The sequence below is a fragment of the Liolophura sinensis genome, chromosome 6 (assembly GCF_032854445.1).
Source record: "Liolophura sinensis isolate JHLJ2023 chromosome 6, CUHK_Ljap_v2, whole genome shotgun sequence".
Taxonomy (NCBI): domain Eukaryota; kingdom Metazoa; phylum Mollusca; class Polyplacophora; order Chitonida; family Chitonidae; genus Liolophura; species Liolophura sinensis.
Genome location: NC_088300.1, coordinates 41,882,856 through 41,899,766, shown reverse-complemented (window position 1 = coordinate 41,899,766; position 16,911 = coordinate 41,882,856). Strand labels below are relative to the sequence as shown.

Here is a 16,911-nt window from a genome sequence, read left to right as displayed (position 1 = left end):
GCATCACCTTTTTATTTCCATGTAATGGAAAATGGGTTGCATGTGCCTGGTTAGCCTTCGCTGCTATTTTCACAAACGATCCTTAGAGACTCTTATATATTAAAGGCACAGTCTGCAATATGGCGTTTCCAACTGATATTTGTTTACCGTATGATTGTGAGTTATGGCGTTCAAGATTATACTTTGATGATGTGTATCAAAATGTTTAAACTGACATAAAAATCAATGCTCATGTGTTGATAACTAGAGCTGGTAAACCATATAGACACTGCAGCGGGAATTTTTCAATGATAAGAACGTGGGGTCGTTCTGTGACTTAAATATCAGTAGGGAAAAGTGTTAATGCTGACGAGAACTTGGAAAAATAGCTTCAAAATTCATATGAAACATGCAGAATAACAAACATGTATTTATTCAAAATACCACTTTGCAAATGAGTCACACATATAGACGAATCTACGTTATATTTAACCATTTCCCTCAGAAAGCAATATATTCCTCACCCTAATAACACATTCAGGCAAAGCGCAAACAATGTTCAATGTATGGAAGTTCAAAACCAACGATTGTTTAAAATGTTTTCACAATGAATAATAATTAAACATGATCAAGAATACCGCCCACAAAACAGAGGCATCATTATTGTGTAATGTTTGTTGGTTTACGCAAACTATTTAACCATTAACAAGTACATGGAAGACATGTTAGTAATGAGAGAAATCAATCTAAAATCAGAGTCCTGCATATACATGTATATACAGTTGTTTGACTGACATAACCGCGTTTCTCGTACGCTATACAACTCAATCGGTCTTACAGACTGTAGATACTTGAATCCTATTCCTCCACAGACCAGTTTTACATACTACACCAGTAGTGTTAGACCATGCGTAGCTTCATTAGTAAAGTGACATGAAGATATAATATGTGCGGAAGTATTGAATCATACCGTAATGCCTATCGATCCGGGTCTAGTTCTTCCTGTGTAAAGTAAATACTACAACTAAGCACACTTACCTTATAAAACTATCTAGCACTAAGGCTGAGATTCAACAGTTATTCCATAATGCTGATTTGTTCAGGATTTTGTATATTCAATACCAGTTGTGCTGATGTCTTAAATGACGGTATTGATGACTTCGCAATATTATAGGAATCAAATATCGAACAGTAATGCTTTCCTACTGCATGCTAGATTTTTTTTCCAGCTCTACATCTAGGACAGACACAACGTTGGTAACTATACACCAGTAGAGCACGCGTATGATAAAATGACAAATGTGTGTTTAATTCAGGTTGTCGTCTTCCGTTTTGTTCTCTGGTAGCTGGTAGGTTGTGGTTGTTGTAGCCTTCATGATAGGTCGCTACGCGCTCACGTTTGCTCCCCTAAAATGCAGTTCAAAGCTTTCACTTGCAAAGGAACTGCGGTAAATTCATTGACGCGTTGACGGCGCAAGTTATTCATTGCCGTGAATCTATTCAGTATGTCACATTCTGTGCACAGAGCACACACGCAGACCCGCGCACAAAACCACCGTTAAACCCTCAACGATAGCCCTAACCGCCATTTTATTCACATTTAATCATTGAGGGAGAAAAATTATAATCTAACATAAACACGCATAACAGGCATTGTTATCGAAAACTCTAAACGATAAACCATGCAGATTCATAAGCCAGTGTTCCCACTTGTTAACTACTGAAAAAGACCATCTACACGAAAGATAGCACGATGTAATACCATATCACAAAATGGAAAGAGGTACATTGAGGGAAACGTCCAATTCAATGCAGCTTCAGTAAAGGTCAAAGAAAATATGTTTGTTAAAGAAACTACACGGACAGAAAATAAATAACATGATTTTTTGGTACTTCTTGGACGAATTTTCTCTGACTTATTAACTTAAGGAATAAATATCCTTTATTAAAAAGATCTAATTCGGATGAAAAATGGAATATAACATGGTTATAACATAGAAGATTACAGCATGCACGGAGAGTAAAGTTACAGCAGCGACAACAGGGACAACGATTGTAGGGAAATAGCCACACGCAACTTAGTTAGGCTCTTATTTTAACTGTTCACGTAAATGCTTAATTAGCAGTACCTTGCACATCCCCTAGCCCACCCCCTGACTCAACCAAAACACGGTGGTGTGCCTGTTCTATCCAACATAGGGCATTTGCTATCAATCATCTCAAATATTTTATTTTATTCTATAAACCTTAAACATATCCGGGGCAGGGTTAGCACGCCAGCACGGCACAACGACCGAGCAGCCACCCACCAATGCAGTTGCTCTGAGTTCAAGTCCAGCACATAGTGACTTCCTCTCCGGCCGTTCGTGGAACGGTCCTCCAGCAACCTGCGGATGGTTTCTCCCGGACTCTAACTGATTTCCTCCCGTAAAGCTGGCCGCCGTCGTATAAGTGAAATATTCTTCTGTACGGTGTTAAACGCCAGTTAAATAAATAAATAAATTAAATATGTCTCGAGCCAAAAATAAAATACAAAAAATCAAGATACATGAATTCAAATGAAGCTAAAGGTAATTCTGTTTGCCTTTGATCAGAGATTAATTAAAGTTCTAACGTAAGATGAAGTAGAGTTTTTCTGTTTGTACACATTTCTACTTTTAATTGTCTTATTTCATAACCATATTCCAAATTTATACTCTTTATTGTGTTATAGATAGAAGATACAGTCTATTCTTTGACCCGATGACACGGGAACACGTTAAATCGGATAATTTTGGTCAACTTACTGTTACACATCTGTCAATCTATTGTATTTGAAAAGACACTAAAGAGAGAAGGAATAAGGAACAGTTTGAATTGAGAACGGAAATTTTAATACTGTCTATTTTTGTGTGACTGATAATATTCGGGCCTTAAGTGCCTGTTTCAGTGGAACTGACGTGACAATGTCAAATGGCAACGTCAAATTTGATAAGATATTTTTATCACAAACCGATATTTTATAAGGCATTCTTTCGGTCATTGAGTGCGCGATATCCACAAATAGGCACCCTGCGTAGTTTACCTGTCACTCATGGCTATGGCAACCACCCGTTGCTAAGGTGGGTGATTCCCATTTCTTCTATACGATGACCCTTTGTAGCGGGATTACCCACGAGTGACCTGGAGTAAAATTAACTGCACCATATTACGCTAAAACTAGACGAAAATATCGGCCTAAACACTTGTTATGTTTTATAATGTAGATCAAGGACGGTGGAAGTCTGGAATAAATATATTTTTACAACATTCAGCATTTTAATCCATGTAAGGAACAAACAATAGACAAATAGATTATTCAACATGGACAATGAGGTTAACATACTTATAAAGTATAGATACATAACCGTTTGTTATACAAGGAAACCAGGAATTAGGTTAAACCAATTCTTCACCATTACGGTTTCATCTGCCTTACCTAGTTTAAATGACAATATAATGGAAAGGATCTTGAAATCGAAATAGGAAGACAAAAGTTTTGTTATAGTATAGTGAATTACAAAATACAGAACAGTGTATAATCCTGATGTATAGCGTTTTCTTCTGTCATACCCTCTATAGGTATAGGCATACTGAGGTCTGTTAACAAGGTTCTCCCATGAGGTAGTTAATTGATTTTAAATAACGGGAAATGAGTTGGTTGTTGTTTACTGGTTATTTAAAATAATGTTATCATGTTGATTTGCACTTTAAGACTTTGAGTTAGTTTCTCTTGGACATTGCATTGCTTTAATCTAGACTGTTGCTATAGCGAAAGCCTTGGATGTGTTATATATGTATGTTTAGATCACCAATACAGGCTTATGGACTGTTAACATGATACATACCACAGTTATTCTAGCACCTGTGTACAGCTGCATGAAATAGTGATTGTACTGAAACCAGTATATTGAATATACTCGAGTATGCCACTTGTAGGCGGTAGGAGGGATATTCCAAGTCGATAATTACCAAACAGCACTTTCAGAATAACCTTAAACATCAGTTCTCACAGGAATATATATGAAATAATCGTCCAAAAAGAATAAACTAGTTAACATGTAACAGAGACAAAGTCATCATTTTTCAGTGATGCGCGATAGATAGTCGATAATATTCGCACGATATCTAAATCCTGCAAGTTTCAAACCTGCACCCCGTGAATGGTTTCCAGGACGAATTTTAATATAGGGATTTCAGTGGAGCCTATAACTGATTGCAACTGTTGAAAAAGCGCTGTGATGATATAATGAATGCTCAGATACATGGATGACAGGTCGCCCGCAATCCGGAATGCTCTCCTCGTATTTACCACCAGAGGTTAGACTGTATCCCATGTTGTAGAGAGTGTGGAAGTTAAGAAACTTATAGTGAAGACTCAGTCTGAGGGTGCTAAAACATACCCATTATATATGTATACACATGAATCTCGCTCAAACCCAGGTCGTGGTATACCAAAACACATGCTGCTCCCTCGCCTGGCGCGCAGGACAGACAGGTTAGAGCAAGGAGTAGCACTTTGGTGGCATTCCCCCTCCCCCATGTCTCAAGAAGGCTTATTCTATGTACACACACCTAATGTGTGTGTACATGTGTGTGTCGTCATATGAAAAATTGAATATATAGAATATATATTCTAAATTATATAGTTCTAATTAGTTCTCCTGATCAGTGATATATATATATATAATATATATATATATATATATATATATATATATATATATATATATATATATATATATATATATATATATATATAGTTCTAATTAGTTCTCCTGAAGACGACTAATCCTAATCAGTGATATCGCGTGTTCGAATCCAGTGTTCTAACTGCGACTGCAGTTTTGTGTCCGGATATTTGTCAGGTACTTGTCGAGGTGTTGTGTCGTGCATAACTATACGACCAACACACTAGCTAATGATCGGTTAATATTTGTTTATTTATTTGATTGGTGTTTTTCTCCGTAATCAGGAATATTTCACTTATACGACGGCGGCCAGCATTATGGTGGGAAGAAACTGGGCAGAACCCGGCAGAAACCCACGACCATCCGCAGGCTGCTGTCAGACCTTTCCACGCGTGGCCGGAGAGGAAGCCAGCATGAGGTGGACTTGAATGCACAACAACAGCATTGGCGAAACACCTCTTGACCCATTGCACCGCGTTAGCATGCTAACCACCTCTGCCACGAGAGTCCTCTTGTTTGGTGAAACAGGGTAACCAACGGCTTAAACTATTTGATACAGAGCAGGGTGTATGTATCATTGTAAGAATCGACTAGTTTGGTTGTGCACTCTCTGAAAGCAGGTTGCGTACAAACAATACACAAGATGTATACCACATATACACATTAATTGTAGCAAATTTGCACAGGCAAATTAACATGTATCAGTGTGCAAATATGCTTTAAATGTGTACAAAACTGTGTACTGCAGTGCACTTCTTGTTTACATCGCAAGCTACATAAACCCATGTGTACAAGATGGTGCAAATTTCTTATTGAGAACAATGCTTGCGGATAAATTCTAGCAAAATTGAAATGAGTGAAGCTTCATGTCTGGTTATGTCGACATGACTGGTAATGTCGACATGACTTGTTAATGTCGACATATCTGGTATTTCGACATAACTGGTAATGTCGACATAACTGGTAATGTCGACATGACTTTCCAGGGAGGTAGCACTATAAGTATGTTGACATTGGACCGGCATGTTACGGCGTCGTGAAATCACGAATATAATTTTCAAACCGACTGAAAACCCAAAGCAAACAAACAACTTGTTTGGTTATACGTGTACACAGCCATCATTATACATATACAGTTATTCTGCATCCAAGGTGTATCTCTTCCTTTCGACTGCATTGACAATGTGTAATTCCACGGTAAATTAGACTCCTCCGCAGACGGACAATAAGAAGCCATTGTGGTATAATAATTAGTAATTGTCTGGCAGTGGCGACGCTACATGATATTTGTAAAAGCTTTGAAAACTAACGACTTCATGGACATCCTTATTTCAATGGTTTCTATATAAAGTTTACAACAAAGGAGTGGGCTTGGTATGCGTGTGTGTCATTGATCGTGAACAAAGTCGTAGTGTAGAAACTGTGAAATGATGGCCCTGTATCAACACGGCGAAATACCCGTGCTTACGTAGACGTGTATGGTAGCAAATGGGTGCCTACATATTTATTGCCAAAACAGACAAAACCTTTCTCAGTGCATTTACTGCGAATAATGATAGCTATAGCCATGAACAACAGATTAGGTGTTCTCAACAGAGATGACAACATAACAAAAGCTGGATCTGAGGAGCAGTATATGTTTATTATTGGGCTGTGGCGGCGGTGAGGGGGATGTGGAGAGGGCGTGTTTAGTGTAGCGGTGGGCTTGGTGGCGATGGCGAATTGGATGTAATGTCGAGCGGGTGGATGTGGAGGGGCGTGTTGAGTGTAGCGGTGGGCTTGGTGGCGATGGTGAATTGGATGTAATGGCGAGCGGGTGGATGTGGAGGGGCGTGTTGAGTGTAGCAGTGGGCTTGGTGGCGATGACGAATTGGATGTAATGGTGATCGGGTGGATGTGGAGGGAGCGTGTTGAGTGTAGCGGTGGGCTTGGTGGCGATGGCGAATTGGATATAATGGCGAGCAGGTGGATGTTGTCGGTGCTTTTGTTTTACTTTTTGTGCGTTATGCATTCTTGAGATGTGACGGGAGTGGCTTGGGTGTAGCGGGGAATGGTAGACTTTGTGGCGGTAAAGATGGTGTTACGGAGGTTGGGTGTAGCGGCGAGCGGTGAGCATTATGGTGGTAAATGGGACGTGACAGCAGTGACTTTTGTGGTTTGGTTTGGTAAGATTGTAAGAGATGTGGGCTGTTTCGGTGATAAGATGGGTGATGCAGTACGGATGATTCGAGGTCGTGAAAGTGACATGGTTAAAAGTAATTTTTGAGAAAGGCAATAAACACAAGGGGAAAACGATTCGATTTTTGTCATAATCGGATTCCACAAGTGGAAGGAAAATGGAACAAATTTTATTTCCTAAGCAGCATTCATTCTTTTCAATTTGTTCCATAAATTCGTGGAACGAAAATGGGACAAACGCTATATCATAAGCCGCATTCATACGGTTCAATTTGTCGAATTCTGGCAGTTGTAACGTTTGCCATGGTTTAGTATCATTCAAAAAACTAACCTGTTAATTTTAACTGAAGGTCCGTTGTCTGAGTGATGCTAGAAGGTATTCTGTAATTGTGACCCAAAATTCTGCCATATTTATCTTGAATTAGTAGAATATGTGTGTTATAGTTAACAGAATAATCTGCTGCAACAACAGAAAACATTCTAGCATCACTCAGACAAGTTGCACTAACCGAATTCGGCTGGAAGATACGACAAATTGCACTGTGTGTACGCGGCTTTACATTGTGCGCAAAGGTAACTGACGAACAGAAATGAAGGACTTGTGTTGTGCGTACGAGATATTCGCGATGAGCTCGTGAGATCTTAGCTATATCGTGCCCTTGAGTTCTTATTTATGTCGTGATCTAGAGTTCTTCATTAAGTCATGGTCTCGAGAAAGTGCACGCTCGTAGATAATTAACCACTAGAAAGGCTGTGGATGACCTGGACATTTTATTGCACGTAAGGGCAGAGCTAAAAACAATTTGCAATAAGTAATGCAGAATTATATGAAGCTGCAATAGTAATATTGTTAAAAACAATATATGAAAATAAAAAACTTGACAGAACAAAGTTTATAGCATGTATTTTTTATAAAGTAGGTGATGTGCACGACATAATAAACTACTAAAATTTCGAATAATGTCGCATGCCAAGACATTCATTATTTCACGATATCGTGAACCTTCTGATGTCGTGCGCACAAGAGCTTTACCACGCTGCGCTCTCGAGATCTTAACTAACAACGTAACCTTTATAGCCCCGTAAGATGACCTGGCTTCAGGACCACGAAGCTGTCTTATAGAATTAGGTCAACGTGTGGTATCATCCATTTACAATCAAACTTAAACGCTAGTTTTCACTCATAACTTAGTATCAAAATATAAACTCTTAAAAACAATATATCCGAGATTTTTAGCAAAACATCGACCAGAGCAAATCCAATGGAATTTTTGCTGCTATTATAGAATAGCCTCGTCTGTTCACGCGTGTTACCGTTCAAAATGTCCCAAACATTTGTAAAGCCTGCCACATTATAACCTTGTTAAAGAATTTATAGTCATTTTAATGCTATAAACAATACATGTACGAATCTGGTGTTTAATGAAAGGTAATAATTTGAGATATTCTTCATAAATTCAGAAAATTTGATTTCAACTGGGAATATTGATTTTTTCCTAAAATCTCTGGTATATTGAAACTTACAATTTTAGCTTAGTGAACTGTTTGGAAGTTAAGACAAAGAGTGAAATAATCCTCAGACACACTCATGATCCTGGTGCCTGTTAGTCGGGATGTCCCAAGATCCCAGACTCCGTTAAGTCTAACATAATGTACGACATAGCAGTCAGCGTGAATCTGTAGATGCATGTAAAGTACAGAGCAGATAATTGGATGGTGTAGGGGCTTGAGGATGGTGCATACAGACGCGGTGAACTTAGATATTGTCAACGTTTGTGTTCCACAGGTATACACTGATAACCAACAGGTTAGCTCTGGAACTTCTATTGGATATGTAACAATGGAATTTGTTTGAATTTGAAATACAAATTTGGTTTTGTCTAAATTTGACACGCCATCCCATTCAGCGAATAAAGTATTACAATGTCCATTTGCCTCTAATGTGTTGTGTTATAACTGGTTTTGTTCATCTAGAAGATATGTGATGAGAAAGAAAAAATCACGATTTTACTGTCGCAAGAATCCAGAAATTACTGGACAGGTGTGTGGGGAGTGGGGAGATTCAGAGAGAATGTCTTGTATGTGTGTGTAGCCGAGAAGTGTTCATGATGCAGGCAGATTGTATATGTTCTTCTACTGGATACCATGCTTCTGAAGCAAGTATAGGATACCAAGCTTGGCACGAGTTACACAGACCCAGTATGTACAGTATATATTAGTATCTGATCTTTGCTGATTGCTTCACGAGTCCTCACAATCCATAGCAATTTCAAATCCATTCATATAATGATGAACGACACATCAATATCTGTGAACTCATCAACGACCAAGAAGTTTGTCATTGTCACACACAAAGTCTTCAGCTACAGAACCGTCTGTATATCCATGTATCCCGTGCAGAAATCGGACGCCAACAGCGTTTACTCACATACGTTCGTCAAGGATAAAGATATCGCACGCACAGATAAATAACTTTCCTTAGGGTAACGTGTTCAATAAATGTATATCGGAACAAATGACCTGCTTAATTTCACATATAATTAAGTGCTGTTCCTATTTAGAGATTAGCTTAGAAGAAGATATTTATTATTTAGGTGTTCAAGCCGTTGCCGGTTAAGCCCGCTAGTGGGAAACTTCACAAATATTGACCCTGTAAAACCCCTGAAAACCGTCATTTAAATGCCGTCTGCGACAAATACCAATCAAATAAAATTAACAAGTTCGTAGGTAAACTAGACAGTGAATGCGAATTGGCTCAACTCATATGTGTACTATGTTTTACATATTTACAACTGCTTTTACACAACCCAAACATTTTAATAAAGATTTCGAAAGAACACGTGTGTGTACATCTTGATTTGATTGGTGTTTATGCCGTGGTCAAAAGAAATCATGTGTTATATATAGTTCAACAGCTCGACGTCAACAAACGATCAAAGAGTATACCGTGTACGTAAATTACTGCCTGGATTTGAACCAGATGATTGAGGAGTCAAATCAATGAGTGTAGTGAGGTTACTTCCTTGGCATGCGTAATTCCGATTCGACCAAAAATAGATGATAAATCTGTCGTATCCATGGTTACAGAGAGAGTTAATGAATAAAGCTGTTGTCAGTCACATGACCATTGTTCATGAGCTCTCGCGAGATTTAGATGTATCAGTTTTCAAGGTCAGTTTTGGCCGATTTTAAAATAAAACGAATAATTTAACCTTAGTTATTTCGGAAGAGGAGTGGAAACAGGCCTTAACGACCATAGGTATCTGAATACTTACTAGGCTTACTGGGATGCACCATGTTAGAAAAACCGGAAACACGATGTCGTGTTACACATATCCAAGACTCATGGCGATAAAAGGCCAACAGTGTCCTGGTGGGGCCAGTGGAAACAGTTGCGTTCTCAGGTTAAAGACACAACTAGCAAAGTATTCGCTAAAATTGATGAAAGTTTTTAAACGTTATGTTGGGTAGTTTACCGATTAGTCCAGATTTATCTTTTCTTCTAGGGAGATTCAATTAGAGGATAAGACCTCATAATAACGTATTGGCTAATTTAAACAAGTTTATATTTGCCGAAACATTTTCCCTGTACATGGCTTGTTTATTGCGTTTCGTTTATTTTTATATATGATACATACCAGATATCATTAAGTTAATGCCTTTAGACTGATGAGGATGAATAAATCTTGATCATCACGCTGTGTGAGGCCAGAAAAAACAAGATTCTTTAGAAACGATTTTAATATCTCAGATTACTCGAGACTAAACCCGTGCCTCCTACGCAAGAGTAAGCCAAACACGCCATATATCCCAAATATGAACAGTTTTATAGCCATGTTCATACCCATGTACAACGAACAAATAATTTTACGACAAAATTTATTCTTTGGTTGTTGTTGTTTTTTTGTATACCGGGAGAAATCTAGCTCTGAGAATGTAAGTGAGCATTTTGAACGTGTCTCAGTGGCGCCGTGATTGGAAATTGTCTGTAAAAGTTCCTCAAACATTGCGTAACTATATTCCCAAGGCATTCTGGGCTGTCACGTTAGAAGAGACCACAGTTCCAACCAATAACACAAGCCTTTCGAGAGCTGACAATCAATGCAAGCATACACAGGTCCATGTCTCGAGTTTTATGCAGAAAATATGTTTTACGGACAAAGATTTGTTAGAGGATATTCAGTATTAACATGCTTGTATAGAAGGTAAAAACATTGGATTTCCTGTATACTAACACACCCATTTCTAGCACATTTCAAGAGAACATTCTCTCTCTTGTCAACAAACCATTTGACGTCTGAAAACGATTAACACTGAGTTTTTGGAACAATTCTTTTATAGAGGACTCGTGATATAACGAGCCTTATGGTGACCTCAACGAGCATTTAGCAATAGGGTCATTTCCACGGTGGCCTGAACGAACAACTGAACAGGCTCCATCAGCCACTCCAGCAAAACAGCAGTAAACAGGGCTTACTTGAATCTCAGAAATTGAGTTGCCAGGTCCCCTCTTCCCTAGAGGCTGTGGGGGCTCAACAGGCAGGCTTTCTCCTTAAACTGGAGAAAGTGACAAGTATTGCAGTGTGGAGATCCCTGAGCGATTGTTTTCTGGTCGGTGAGGAGCTATTGGTTGACAGGGTAAGCCATCGAGTAGACACTGCAGGTGGTCGCGGGGAGCTTTCTTACTCACTACAGAAGGCCAGTCATGAAACCCTCCCCAGTACGGCTCCTTGGATATAGAACAGTTAGCTCATTACCTGTACGCCTCTTTCATGACATCCACACGGACTCGATGGAAACGACCCAGCTACTTTGTAAGGGACACTTGACCCTCATTTTGAAAGGTGCAGTGCTGCACTTTGCTTCGAGTTAATTATGGGAAATGTTTGAAGTCTATTTCCCGTACACACTGAGTATGCCCATGGCAGCACTGTGTTCTCGGGCCTTCAATCTCAAGGCTGCAATGCTGGAGCTCCGCCTTTCTGTATCATGACGTGGTTCTATAGTAGACTGAGAGCAACTGTTCATTGAGATAGAGGGCGAAGTCTGGACGGGGAGGGGCCCGTGGGGTGCGGCCATGGAGCCCGTGGGGTGCTGCTGGTGAACCTGCGCCAACTGATGAGCAGCCGCCATCTGATTGGCTTGAGCCAGGCCTAGTTGATTGGATTGAGCGAGCCCCATAAAACTGGGAAGATCGGTATGAGGTGCCATGCATGAATTAGCCGCCATAGTATACGCCATGCCGTTAGGGGTCATGGCTGCCCAGGGGTTCGACTGTTGCATCTGAAGAGGAAGAAGACGATGGTTAATACACATTGCCCAACGTTCTGATTTCAACATAAGCCATACGTCCAGAAATTTAACATAGAATTTATACAATAAATATGCCAGCTGGGCCATTTAGATATCACCCCCGCAGCAGGGCAAGATTTCTATCCATAGATAAAACAGTCTGACCATACAACCAAAAATTATATCACTACATTCAACTGTTGAATAACCGCCCGGGCCAAATCTTCATTGCATGTTTAAGAAGTCCAGGATTAAGTCTAGGCTGATAATAGTCGTATAGTGTTGAATTTCGCGAAGTTAAGTGAAGAAAGAGACCTTGAGGTTGGAAATCTTTAATCGTCCCCGCCCTGTAACGTAGAAAACTGTGAAGAATCAACACAGCCAAGTGAAGGCATGGCAATGAAATACGCTTGCTGTGTCATATCGGTCAGTTCACGAAAACATGGGCAATTTGACAAACGAAAGGGAGAGTTTTGCAGGCGTGTCTTGGTGAGAGAGCGCTTGTTAGCTGAGTTCGGGGGGGGGGGGGACCCCTCAAAGCGGGACCAACACAGCTTCAATAGAATCATAATGAGCCAAGAAAAGGCGTCTACATTGCGCTTGGCCAAGAATTTCTCGTCTGGCGCCTCGTATGTTGTCTTGGTGGCAGGATTTCCGCGAGAAAGTATCGGCTTTGTCTCCTGGGGAAGCTGTGGGTTGTGTTTCACGGCTAAAAGGGGCTACCTCATGGGCACGGGTCTATCTTCCATGGCTGTGCTGAGCTAGAAATAGGGTGTGTGGATATAATGAGGTGTTACGCCGTCCGTGAAGTGATAATAAAAGTTACGTCACAGGAGTAAGTGTAAGGGAACAGCGGTTCATAGGTACAATGTAAATGAATGTGACCCACCGTCCAGTAAATCTTACTTCTTTCCACACCCTAATATCTCCCCTCACCTGGGAATATGTGTCAAATGCGATGGACAATTGTACAACGTTATCACTTCACCCATCAAAAGGCCCCCATTCACCTGAGAACAGGTGTCAAGTACTCAGGACTATTGTACGGCGTTATTAGCTTCTCACCGCAATGTCTCCATTCATCTGAGATTCATCAAGTACGAATGAGTGTCGTACAACCTATCACTTCCCCATTATTATTTCTTCACTCGCCTGAGAACAGGTGTCATCGTTATCCTTCTACCCACCCCAGTGTCCCCACTCACCTGAAAACAGGTGTCATGTACGAGGGGCTATTCTACAACGTCATCATTTCACCCACCCCAATGTCTCCACTCACCTGAAAACAGGGGTCAAGCACGAAGGGCTATAAATATGTTGTACAACCTATCACTTGTCCATTCTTATCTCTCCACTAGCCCGAGAACAGGGGTCAAGTACGAAGGTCTATCCTACATCGTCTTAACTTTTCCATTCTAATGTCTCCACTCACCTGGGAATAAGCGTCGTGCCTACCAGCCAGCGGCATGTCATAACCATGGGACGCAGCCATTGCTCTCATCGTCTGAAGCTGGCCGAAACGTTCTCGTTTTCTCCATTTGGCCCTCCTGTTTTGAAACCATACCTGAAAAATATGAAATTTACAAATGCTGCGTCATTTTTCAACAGCCTTTTCTGCATTATTTCCACACTACACTTGTTTCTTAAATAACACATGCAAAATAGGCTTTTGTCCAAATTTCCACTATTAAAATTCCTCCCAAAGCTTATTCCATAAACACTAAACATCCTATTCCGCGATAATATTTGACTTCAAGGCTTGCACTGGTTGGTGACTGCGCTTTAAAAAATTTTGAAATAATCTGTATACAATTCTTTGAATTTTTGTTGAGAACTGCTTTAAGAATCTCACCTAGATCAGCGCAAAACTACGTCTGTAAATTCCAGATAGTGTTCAGAGATTAAAATATGATATTTGATAAATCAGAGTATATATATATATATATATATATATATATATATATATATATATATATATATATATATATATATATATATATATATATATATATATATATATATTGAATATAAGATTGATCTTAAAGTCGAATTTACTCTAATTGTGTGTGCTGGATCCAAGCTCTGAATAACTAATTCTATAGCGACAAATGTTCGTGACACATGTGTAAGCCTAGTGTAAGCCATAAAGTTTAATGATTTGATTTGTTTGGGGCAAAAACGATGAAGAAACTTGTATTCAATATCAGGTGAATGCTTTAAGCAGGCTTTAAGAAAATCACTTAACGTATATAACAACGTGCCAGAAGTATCACAGCTTACACTAAACAGGGTTCTTTTTAACCTCACCCCTCTTCTAAATACCAAGTAACCGTTTTTAATCAACCACCTGCGCCACTACTCAATTCATCATTCATCAGTCTTTCTATCTTTTGTACCCATAAACATGAAGCTCACTGATACCCAGAGAGCTCTCAGGTTTAGAAACTGACAATAACTGTACTTCAGCTCCCCCCCCCCCCCCCCCACAACCAAATAATTATTACCGAATCTTTACGATTTTATATATACAACCAATGCAAAGAATGTAAAGTATGGTGATTCTTGCTAAATTAATGTAACATTTTTGTATTTCTCGATGGCCAAAACTACTGTAAGTTCTTCTGTAAGTTGGTCTTGCAGTTCTTGATTGATATGGACTATACCTTATCAAGCATAATGAATGTTGCATGTCAAATAACCCCAAGACCGAAAACTTTTGGTGTGCGAATGTTTGTTAAGGCTTCTATATTCGTACTTTTGTAGGAAATGGACAACCCAAACAGCGCTGTCGGAGCCTCCATGGCTCACTTGGTTAGCGCGCTAGCGCAGCATGATGACCCAGGAGCCTCTCACCAATGTGGTCGTCGTGAGTTCAAGTCCATCTCATGCTGGCTTCCTCCCCGACCGTACGAGGAAAGGTCTTCCAACCTGCGGATGGCCGTAGGTTTCTCTCGGGCTCTGGCCGGTTTCCTCTCACCATAATGCTGGCCGCCGTCATATAAGTGAAATATTCTTGAGTACGGCGTAAAACACCAATCAAATAAATGAAATAAATAACACAGCGCAGTGTGAACATTTGTTCACAATGTTTTGCATGTGTTATACGTTACTAAACATGTATTTGAATTAAAACCGCAGTGGCACTTTAAAGTGCATGTTGTCAGAACAGAGATCTGAATGACGAAAAAGGTTTCCATCAAGTGGTGTGACCAATACAGAGCGTGGACAATCATTATAAACCCTGGATCGATACGATTGTGGAATCGGTGATTATGAACATGCCCTCACTTCTCCAGAGAAGCGATCGGTGGGAGCACCCCAGTGTTGTAACGATCATACAGGCCTGTTGACCATTGCCAGGAGCCGTGTATCTGTTCATCAACGCACACCCACACCCACACAAACTAAACAAGAACGATCCAGTTATTAGAACATGCAGCAATTAGACTACTTCAGTAGAAACCTTCGATGGCTATACTTTTTCAGCAGACATGTTTGGTTTTGTCTGCTCTAATTGCTTCAATGACGTTTGCGCCTGATACAGAACGACTTAACGGCTAGCCGCAGTGTATCTTAAAATGCTACATGGCAAGTCTGGTGTGAGATTTCCTGTGTACTACAACTTCAAAATTACACAAAGCTGCTGATCGCAGAGAAGAAAAACTGTATTGACGAACCGAAAAATTCTAACACATCAACAATGAACAAGAGAGTATTTGGTAATGCACCTTAGAAATTCATTCTGTTCTTCACATTATATTTTACAAACAATTATAATTATAATGTTAGCAGTCTGTTGACTACACCAGAATATATACATGTAGGCCGGATGCATGACTTATAGTATTATAATGCAGTTACCCCTTAGCGCGCACATTTCAAATTTGAACAAATATTACATTATAACTGTAAAACAAAAAACAAGAACATCAAAGAATAACAAATTTTAGATCCACAACAGGAAGAGGATTTTGTGATGGTGCACGGAGTGATCTTGCTCTTCATAAACTCCTGATTTTCCATCCAGGTAAAAAGATGATGATGACTGCACGGGATATAAAAGACTACAGCTTGGAGAGTAAAACCAGAACACCAACGATGATGCGGTAGTTGGTAAATGGTCGCACATAACCTGTGAAATTCAGTCTCTTGCATTTTCACCTCATTTAGGGTTTTAGTCTAACTATTCATGTAAATGCTGAAATTATAGCAACCTTATGCACCCCCTAATACCATGACTTAAACCGAATTAGGTATCAAAAATGCAGTTGTGTTAATTTTTGCAATTTATTGTGCGCCACCGGTATAGAACTACCGTTACCGTTGTTCAAAACGCTTGTCATCACATTTAATATACACCAATAACGTGAAAACCCTTTAACGTGAAAAACCACCAAAGAACTAAGATAATATATATATATATATATATATATATTATAAACCTTCTTAGTTCTTTGGTGGTTTGCTTTATACGTCGTTTTGGGAATTGGCCTTGCGATGATCGACCTGGAACGCCCTTACTGGTTGATGGCTGGTATACGAATGTCTGTTCGGACGCATAGACACAACTGGGGCCACTCTGCGGCCTCTAGTTCACTTTAAATTAGCCTTATGGATTAGGCCTCATAATGAGTTTTACTGAAACTGTTTACTGTGATAATTAATATTTATATAATCTTTAAAATATGTGATATCCCCTCTCTGCAGGTTAGCTGTGCTGTGCACCAACTTTGAGAATAATTACAGCGCCAGA

General features: G+C 39.7%; 1 protein-coding gene across 1 annotated transcript in view; it reads right to left on the bottom strand.

Annotated features, from left to right (window-relative positions):
- Positions 1-7,632: 7,632 nt before the first annotated feature.
- LOC135468159 (ALX homeobox protein 1-like) overlaps positions 7,633-16,911 on the bottom strand; it is a 29,710-nt gene continuing 20,431 nt past the window's right edge. The window contains exons 3-4 of the mRNA XM_064746246.1: positions 13,591-13,722; positions 7,633-12,149 (exon numbers count right to left, since the gene is read on the bottom strand). Of these exons, the coding sequence (XP_064602316.1) occupies positions 11,760-12,149; positions 13,591-13,722 (522 nt within the window). The 3' untranslated portion in view covers positions 7,633-11,759. The remainder of the gene's footprint in view (positions 12,150-13,590; positions 13,723-16,911) is intronic.